The sequence below is a fragment of the Cataglyphis hispanica genome, chromosome 5 (genome assembly GCF_021464435.1).
Source record: "Cataglyphis hispanica isolate Lineage 1 chromosome 5, ULB_Chis1_1.0, whole genome shotgun sequence".
Classification (NCBI taxonomy): Eukaryota; Metazoa; Arthropoda; class Insecta; order Hymenoptera; family Formicidae; genus Cataglyphis; species Cataglyphis hispanica.
In genome coordinates this window covers 421,060-431,698 of record NC_065958.1, presented here as the reverse complement: position 1 = coordinate 431,698, position 10,639 = coordinate 421,060, and the positions used below count along the sequence as shown (strand labels likewise).

Sequence of the window (10,639 nt, the reverse complement as noted above, 5' to 3'; positions counted from 1 at the left end):
ATGACTACGAAGACGGCTCTTCTCGTCCTAGCGACGCCGGTCGACCCGGAAAGAACGGAGGCGTTCCACTTCCTGCGAGCATACGGTTTTCTGATGGACTGCGGGGGATCATTGTCGTCCGATAACGCGACGTCTCTGCATCGCGCGCTGTCGTTTTTTCAAGAATATTATCAACTACCTGATAATGGCGCGCTAAACGTCGATATGCTAAATCTCATGTGCAAACCGCGATGCGGTCTAGCGGACATTCCCGATCGCGCGTACAGCCCGTTCTCGAGAAAGTGGCCGAAAACGCGCCTAACGTGGAATTTTCAAGTGTTTAGTGAGGAACTTTTACGAACGACCGAAGCGGCGTTCGCGCTATGGGCGGCAAGTTCGTCGTTAAAGTTCGTGCGCGACTCGCTACGATATATTAATATCGTATCGAACGGGTGTTCACATCTACGCGAATCGCGAGAACGGCAACATTTGCGCGGTGGTCTTCGAAGGTCCGGGAGGAGGCCTCGCTCACGCGTTCTTCCCCACCGGAGCGGTCGACTTCGCCTCGGAGGTGCACGTCGACGACGAGGAACCGTGGCACGTACATCTGAACAAAAATCCTTCTAAGTATCATTTACTGCTAACGCTAACTCACGAAATCGACCACACCTTAGGTCTGCAGCACAGTATTACGCACAGCGTAACGACTCGATCATGTTTCCATATATACCCGACAACGAGTTTCAATATCCGGCTAAGCGTCGAGGATATCCTTGCTATACAGAATCTATATGAATCTCACGACGATGGAAATCGCCCCGCGATTTCCGCGACTATCGCGGCGTCCGCTATCACCGTAGCGTCTACTGTGATCGGCTTCGCGCCGACCGATCCATCGCGCACGGATCTTTGCGCCTTACGGCTCCTAGACGCGGTCTTAATAATAAATCGGCGTTTGTACATATCCAACCGACGCAACATATGGTTAGTCGACCTAACCGAGAGACGCTACGGTATGCCCATGACACTAACGGAATACGCGACGTTTCTTCCGAATAATTTCACGCGCCTATCCGCTGCGTATCAAAGACCCTCGGGCGATCTCGCGCTATTCGCGGACGATAAGATCTATCTCGCGGAATACTCCAGTTTTAGGTTAAAATCGGGTTGGCCTAGATCCCTTCACAGTATCGAATTTCCTCGAAACGCTAAGATCAACGCCGCGATAAAAGCGCACTCGAGACGAACCTACGCTATGTACGACAAAGTAACGGAGATCGATGAATGTCGCATGCTGGTCGTTAAACACACTCCGTTAGAAGATATATTTCCCGGAATACTATCTGCGATAACGTCGGCCTTTCGATACATCGACAGTAATATGTATTTCTTCGCTAAACGTCAATTTTACGCGTTTAACAAATTTAAGAATATCATAACCTCGGCGGGTCCCTTCGACCTGCGCGTTCTCGGTGAGTGCCCCACGGACGCACTATTATGAGATCTTCTCAGTCGCATCTCATCGCCTCGACGACGCGACCGAGAGCACCGACGACGGAAGCGACTTCCCATAATCTCTTTGAGAATACAAAGGCTCGAAGAAGGGGCAATTTTGACGCGGATATATAAGGACCGTCCTGCCGTTAAGCGCTTATATATCAACTATGGCCGAAGCTCGCGAACGAATGAAACAGTAAACGAAGATGTACGCGACAATGGGACTGCCGCAACAGTAGCACTCTTTTGAGGATCGATCGAGGTTCGTCGAACGAAATCGCGAAGATAACGCGGGATATTCCAAGAGAGCTCGAACAGATAACGGGTGAGAATATTGAAAATCTTCTCGCGAATAAATATCTTTTATTATCTCGATCGCTTTCCTCTCTAACCATCCGCGTCTACCTTTTTTCAGACAAGATAGCGACCGAACGCCGAGAGGCAACGCTAACGACGCGATCGCGCGACATCTCAGAATCTTGGGAAGATGCTACCCATTAACGAAAACAGGATCCAAGCATTTGGAAGTCTGCATCAACGTCAGTCGACCTTCGTTCGTGAAATCGTTCTCGAAGATAGTCACCGCAAAGAGATTTCCCTAACGCCGGATATGTGGAAGGAGCTACTCGATCTGCGATCCACGTTCATGTCGTACTTTCCGACGAGTGCGAAGAGTCGCGCCCTCCGGCACCGATATACATCGGGCAATTGACGCTTCGATTCGGCAGACTAAATAATCTCCGAATTCTCCGTTTCGAAACGCCTAAGGTTCGTCTGGCTATATCGAGAAACACTGTTTTATACGTATTACATCTGGAGCGTTATCAACTGCCTCGTTACGTCCTTGAACTGTTTAACCGCCTACACCGACAACAAACTGGCTCATTTTCTCGATGTTGCGGCAGGCGCTCGCGATCCCGCGCTCATTCACGCAACGATACGCTACAACGACAACGTCGACCGCAACAAGCTAATCGACTGCGAGCTGCAGGCTCTGTTCTTCGGAAAATCGTGATACGTCTATCTATGTACTCGCACCTTTGCATTATCAATATATCGTAAAAGAATAAATACGCGAATTATATTTCGTGTTATAAAAAATAAAAACGCTTTCTCTCACGAATCGATCTTTCGTCGCTCGATCGCCGATTCTCCGTTCCGTTCCTTCGCCTGATCGTCTCGCGGCGATATCCCGATGCGCGATTTAGGAGCGCGATCCGTTAATAGGCGTCGCGGCGTCTAGCGAGCTTCGAGAAGCGCATTCCGAGCGACGCCGATAAGCGTTACCTCCGCTCCTTAAAGCTCGCCGGACGCTGTAACGCCTATTAATAAATCGCGCGCTTCGAGCGGCGCCGATAAGGAAACCGCGACTCGTCCTCGAGAACGTCGCGCGACGCCGTCGACGCCTCCGCTCCTCGAAGCTCGCTAGACGCCGCGACGCCTATTAACGGATCGCGCTCCTAAATCGCGCGCTCTAAGCGGCGCCGATAAGGAAACCGTGGCTCGTCTTCCGAAATCCCCTAGCCCCTCCTTCCCTCGCCATCGACGCGCGCGCGCCTCTCTCCCGTCCCACGCCTCCCTCGCCGTACGTACTCCCCCTGCCGATGTACTGTCTCTTCCCTTCCGACATATCTTTCTATTTTACTTTTTCATATCTCTCTCTCTCTCTTACTCTTACCGGTTCTTAAGAAATAGATGGGTTAGAAGCGGCCTTACTTTCCTACTATCAATAACGATAATAATTTTTTTAACGAGAAAAGTACCTAAGTACAACTGCATAAATACAGCTGCAATACAAAAATAATCATAAGGGAGTAAGATCTTTTTATCAGTTCATGTGCAAAGACTCGCCGGGAAAGCTAATGTTCAAGAGATTTCTAAAATATCAAGCCACTAATAGACGATCACCATAAATCACGATAAAAACGTGGAAAGTAGAAGAAATACCCCACCTGAGGACACTGGCACAAATTTTTAAAGCTTAAAAAAGACTTCATCCTACACTGTTCTGATTCGACAGAATTTTGGAAGAATCCCATTCTTCGAAGTAGTGTTAGAATTAGTACATCCCTAAAAGAAAATTATAAAAGAAAAACTCACAAGATCAGAACACAATATTTTTTCTTGATAGACTTCAGTTTCATAGCATTCAGCTAACATGTTACTGTAAGTGACGTGCGAGTTCTGTGCACAGTATCCTCAGGCGTCCCTAATATCAACCATAGCCGACTTCAACAACAACACTGCGACCAATAACTGAGATCAGCACACCTTCATTCAATCATCTCACCTTGAACCTGAACAAAAACAAAAAAAGAGACAATATTGAAAAAAATGTATATGTATAAATAAATATTGAATTCACTGCAGGGCAAATCAAAATGCTTCTTAATCAGAAAAAAGCGCATTGATCTTCAGAATACATAGCAGCAGTAATTCTAAATCTAAGCAGTAAAATTATCTTGCGCAGCGTAAGTCCCAAAACCTACGTGTATTTGCAAAAGGTCCCCTTTCCTAGAATGTCACTTCGAAGATGGACAATGGCATTTTATTCCATTTAACTGACATTTAAAGAAATGTCATGGACATTATGAAGTATAAAAGCCAATCTATGTCGGAAAGAATGATTGTTTTATGCTTCGATGAAATTATGGAGCACATTATGGAACAAATTGCAATTGAAAAAAGAGAAGAAAGAGCGATTGGACTAAATAAGAAATGGTCAGGTTATTATTGAGGATTGTTTAAGTGGAAACTATTATCTATTACGTTCTGGTACTCCACGATTTCTTCCTTCCGCGAAGTTGTGACAATAGTTCATTAATAATAAAAATAAATTGGTTAAATAAACAAAGCATCCTGCGCCACGTATTTCGTAAACTCTTAGTCACTTGTCAATAACTATATATCTGAGTAACCGTAAGAAAGACGCAAGAAGTGATGAAACCATACCGATTCTCTCGAATAAATAAAAATTGATAAATATCTCTTGCAGTAGAATTTTTAGACGGAAGAATAAAGCGATACCGAAAAGATAATAAATTTTTTCTAACAAAATGCAACTAAATCAATAACGATAAAAACGATCTCAACAAAATACTTAACAAATAGAGCCATTTGACAAAAGTAATCATAAGAAAATAAATTTTTTCCTAATCATAAAGAAGTAAGACTTTTTCTAATCAAATCACGTGCGCAAGAATCCGTCAAGAAAGGCAACGATCAAGGGACTTTGAACTGATATCAAATTCACCAATCAACGATGACCGCGAATAAAAAAATGAAAAGTAGAAGAAACACTCCGCCTGATGAGAACACTGAGATAATTTCTAATTCGTCAAAATTTTGAAGAATCCTTACTTATAAAAATTAAAACATACTCTCAAAAAAGCCCTTTAAAAAAGGAAATCCACAAGTCTCCGATATATTTCACATTTTACATTTTACAGTTCACAATTCACAATTACATTTTATAAGTCAGTTTAGTGTTTGAAGTCTTATTCGTGTTCTTACTCCTGTTCAATTTTCGTTTCAAACTTTTACTTTGTGATCTTACTATTCGCGATATTGTGAAAGTGTAACCAATGTCTTCCCTGGGTGGTGTCATTTTCAATCAACAACGCAGAACCAGCCTAATATCATTACTAATTAAAAGTAAGTCTCAACTAATTCTTTTTACGCGATTTAAATATTTATTACTTTTCTTCAGTGTAGTGAAAGAGATATCGTTGAATCTTTTGGCCGAAGAATTCCGTCCGCAAGCTAAGCGCGCTTATCGGGTCCTTCGCAAAATTAGGAAGACGTTGGCTCGGGTGCATATCACTCAAGAAACCTTCGAAACAGTGCACTTGTGTCACTGAAATTGTAGATTTAGCCGTGACATATAAAATAATTAAAATCATTAATAATTTTAACTCTGCCTGTAACGGATGGTGGATGGATTAATTCACTATCTAACGCAGCCGGTCCCAAGCCCGGGTAAAAGAGGAGGATTCGGGGACAAGGCCAGCAACCTACCCCCGATAAAAAACATTTGACGCTCACAGGACCGATAATGTGCCTCGGAATGGGACGGATACAAAGACGACGACACTGGCCACGAACAGTGTCACGATGCATCCCCCCATCGTTCCCGACACGTCACCCGTCGGAAGTCTGCCGCCCGGCGAACACCAGCCGGGCAGAGGCAGAGGCGCTTAGCGCCCATTTTTAAACAAGCGTACACGATGTTTATGACAAACACAGCCGTTAGTGTTTGTCATAAACAAAGCGAGCGCCGAAAGGCACCGAACGTTTCCGGCGAATGCCGATCGCCGAAACGCGCGCTACCGGAGGCCCGCGTCATCTCCCCCACCCCGAGGGGGATGCGAACGGCGCGGGTGTCACGCTCGCTTCGGTAGGGTATAAAAAGCCCTACCGAACACCAGACGCCACCAGACCGGCACCTGATTCCGCTCGAGCGGTACGCTCCGAGACAAATCCAGAAACCGATCCTCAACGTCTATAGACAGTGGCCCGGAGGTTGACGAGTTCGCAGCCTCCGTCGAGCATTCTCGACCATCTGCTCTAGAAACGACTCCAGTCTAAAAACCGTCCGTATAAGAAAGAGAGTGGACGAGTTCGCCGCTTTCCTCGAGAATTCTCGAGACATTACGGTCCTATCACCTGACCATTCAACCCTTCATACAGGACAAGAGAGCGGACGAGTTCGCCGCTTTCCTCGAGTATTCTCGAGACCTGACGCTCCGACTATCTGAACGTCCGAACTGCACTTCCGCGATTATCGCTGGGAACTTGCACCGCGTCATCGACGCATCTACCCGACTGCAGGCCTGGCACCCTGCAGTCCGCGCCGAACACCATACGCGTATTAATTAGCACATCTTGCACTGCGAGATATCGAAGTACCGACACGCGGTGACAACACGCGCCGTCTCACCGCGCACACCTCGCGCCAACAAACGCGAGAACGACAACACGCGCCCGCCTTACCGCGCGCACCTCGCGCCAACAACCGCGAAGCCGACAACACGAGCCCGTCTCACCGCGCGCACTCCGCGCCACGAGCCGGGCCCTTTAACTAGACGCGCAAAAACATCGTCTCGACTCGCGTCATAACACACGCTCGTATTATTATCATCGTAACACGATTTATTGTAATCACGCATCGATTGTAAAGTTGACCATTGCCTAGAGTGACAAATAAACGACGTACCTAACAACTCACGTCTGTTGCGTTTCAACCCACTTCACGAATCCTGATCCCGATTGCGCTGTCCGCGCGCGTATTCGAAACCGCTCGTGAAGCGGCCCGTTACAACAGGAACATGCATAAAAACCACAGGGGAAGGAAGGGAAACAAGAAGCAAATCTGGAAGAAGAGCTTACTGAGATGCGGATGCTGGAATATCATGAGTTGGAATGGAAGAGAGCAGGAGGTACTGACGGAAATGGAAGAACATAAAATAGACATATGCGCCCTATCGGAGACCAAAAAGAGGGGAAAAGAAGACAAAAGCTATCCTGGATACATTCTTAAATACAGCGGACCTGAGAAACATAGACGGGCAACAGCAAGAGTGGGGATGTTAATTAAGGACAAATATAAGTACAGCATAGAGGGGACCAGCTACACAAGCGAGAGAATACTGAGAGTGACGCTAGACATAGGCAGGGAAAAAATCCATCTTATCAGCGTTTGTGCACCTGACAGCAATAAGAGTAAAGAAGAAATAGATGACTTCTACGAAACTCTACAAGAAGAGATAGATAAGACCGGAAGAACACAAAATCTTGATAATGGGAGACCTAAACGCGAGAATTGGCAACGCAGTCGTGGACGGGGTAAAGCAAAGATTTAACGAAGCACACATCAACGACAACGGGGAAAAGCTAGTTGCTTTCTGTGCGCAAAACAGATTAAAAATAAACAACACTTATTATGATCACAAGGACCAACACAAGATAACCTGGGCAAATACGCGAGGCCAAACATCTATGATAGACTTCATAATCTCGAACAGAGCGGTCCATCCAACACAGGTCATCGACGTACGATCGTTGTCCTCGGCGGACGTCGGATCAGACCACCTCGTCCTCGGAAAAATCCGGCTCACCGCACAGCTCAAGAGGAGACCGCCACCCGTGATGGTAGAAAAACTTAACATAGAGTCGATCCAGGACTATAAAGACTCTGTACGAGTGGCGGCTGAGACAGAAGATAGGGGAGAACAGCATCACAGACGAAGACGATGTGGAAGCTGGATGGAAGAAGATCAACAGCCATATGACTATGGCAGCAGAAGAGGCACTAGGAAGAAGGAGAGTGAACAAAAATGCCGATATACAACACAAGACGTGGTTCACGAAAGAGGCAAAGCAACTGGCAAAAGAGAAGAGGAAGGCATACCTCAATTATCTCAACAACAGGACCCCCGAAGAACGACAGAGATATAAGAACATAAGAAATCTCGCAAAGGCGGGAATGCGGAGAATCGAGGAAGAATACTGGACGACCTTCACTGCTAATATGGAACATGATTTATACGGAGCCCAAAGGAAGGTGTGGGGAATGTTAAGACGCAGAAAACAGGAAGTGAATGAATATGTCCAGTCACAAAAAATATCCAAAGAAGACTGGATGGAACACTTCAGACGGCTGTTCCGGGAGGATGACGACCGTTTACCGGCGACACCGCCAGAACGGACCGCGGTAAACACACAGATCGGCGTTGAGCTTGTGGAGTCCCTCGCCAAGACACTGAAGAACAGAAGGGCGCCTGGACTCGATGGGCTGCACAGTGAGTTGGTGAAATATTGAGGGAAAGACCTTCACTCGGAACTAGCCAAGCTATTCCAGAAAGTCCTCACCAACAGGACCGTTCCATCTGACTGGAAAAAGAGCATAACCATCCCAATATTCAAAAAAGGAGACAAGAAGAAGCCAGAGAACTACCGCGGAGTGACTCTCCTTAGCGCGGCAATGAAACTCTTCACACGGATCCAAATAAGATATCAGAGAAGATCCCAATGAGTGAAGAGCAGCAAGGATTTAGGAGGAATAGGTCCACAATAGACGCAATATTCATAGTACGCCAGATAGCCGAGAAGGCCATCGAATTCGATAAACCCGCCTATATGTGCTTTGTCGATCTGACCAAGGCCTTTGACCGAGTCAGGCTCAGCGACGTCACAGATATCCTGATGGAGGAGGACGTACCTGAGGAAATAGTACAAGCCATCAAATCCCTGAACTCCAACACCACGACACAGATCCGCGTCAGCGGCAGCCTGACAGAGGAAATCCCAATTTCAACAGGAATAAGGCAAGGCGACTCTCTCAGCCCGCTACTTTTCAACCTTGTAATGGACAAGATAATAGCCGACGTAAGGAGGGCGGGCTGCGGACTCAGAACAGACAAAGGAGAATTGACTATACTGTGCTATGCCGACGACGCAGTGCTAATCTCCGAGAACGAGGATGAGCTGCAAAAACTACACCAATTCTACTTGACGGCGACACGATATAACATGATGATCTCAGTGCCGAAGACCAAATCCCTCCTCATCGCAAAGGAACCCATCAGGTGTAAGCTGGCCGTAAACGATGAAATCATAGAGCAGGTCATGTCGTTCAAATATCTGGGAGTAGAAATATCCTCTAATCAGGACAGAAAGAAGGAGGTCCAGGGCCAGATCGACAAGGCGGCAAGAATATCTGGGTGCCTAAAAGAAATCATTTGGCGGAACAAACACATGAAGAGGGAAGCCAAAGTAAAGATCTATAAAACCTGCGTCCGACCAATTATGACGTATGCTGCGGAGACCAGAGCAGACATCAGAAAAACCAAAAGCATGGTCCGCACGACAGAGATGCGGACTCTCCGAGCCATCGCGGGGTACACACTCAGGGACAGAGTACCCAACGTGGCGATCAGGGAAACCTGCGGCGTCCAAGATATTATCCAATGGGTAAGGCAGAGGAGACGAGGATGGAATAAACATGTATCCAGGATGGGGGAGGAAAAGATGGCGAGAATAGCGAGAGATGGGAAACTGAGCTCCAGAAGACTTCCAGGAAGGCCCCCAAAAAGATGGATGGACAGTTGGACATCTGGATCACAGGAGGCGAAATGATCGGAAAGACAGGCTCTAAACCTATTTTAAGAGGAAGAAGAAGAAGAAGAATTTTTACGATAAACACTACACAGACACCGATGCCGATACACATTCTGTTAGTTTTTAGTCAGTTCTCTCTCTCTCTCTCTCTCTCTCTCTCTCCCCCTCCTACTCTCCCGAATCTTTCACGTCTTCTTCTCCGCGATTACTGTCATCAGTTTCTACAGTGATCATCATTAATGATTTCTCCTACTCTCGAGTCCGCAGAATCGGACGAGTTTAAAAGAGCAATCTAAGAATTCTGCTCCGTGACTTTGAAGATCCTTTCTGTTATCAACCTTTAAATCCTCTTAGTATCTCCTGACATAATGACATTATCGTCTCATTTATAAATTTCAATAATCATTTTATACTCTTCACACATGCTTGTTTTATTTTATTAACATTATAAGATTATTATAATAACCAGTCAGAGTTTAATTATTAATGATAGAATCCACTCCTTCATTTACTTTGACCGATGTCCTTCACATAAATGTATCACCCGCGAATAAATGGACACTCACACATATACTAACATAATTAAAGATTAGTTTTTTTCTCATATTAATATTAAATATAAAAACATGTATCAAATTTTCTACTTATTTTAATAAATAAATGTATATTTTTGTTAATCTAAATATTTCTTGATCCCTCTCTCATTTCTAGTAAAAGATCGCACTTGGTCCCGTCCCAAGTAATAGGGATTAAATTCCTTGACTAAAAAGGGACCACCGAGTGTAGCACAGTATGTGCTGCAGACCTAAGGTGTGGCCGATCTCATGAGTTAGCGTTAGCAGTAGATGATACTTGTTAGAAAGATTCTTGTTCAGAAGCACGTGCCACGGTTCCTCGTCGTCGACGTGTACCTCCGAGGCGAAGTCGACTGCTCCGGTGGGGAAGAATGCGTGAGGGAGGCCTCCTCCCGGACCTTCGAAGACCGCCGGACAAATGTCGCCGTTATCTCGATTCGCGTAGATATGAGCGCCCGTTTGATACGATA

The 10,639-nt window shown here is 45.9% G+C and overlaps 1 protein-coding gene across 1 annotated transcript; it reads left to right on the top strand.

Moving 5' to 3' along the window:
- LOC126849556 (neutrophil collagenase-like) lies at window positions 1–1,480 on the top strand. Its single transcript, XM_050591502.1, has 2 exons — window positions 1–373; window positions 489–1,480. The coding sequence occupies exons 1-2, from the start codon at window positions 1–3 to the stop codon at window positions 1,478–1,480; spliced, it is 1,365 nt and encodes a 454-aa protein (XP_050447459.1).
- Window positions 1,481–10,639: the final 9,159 nt, after the last annotated feature.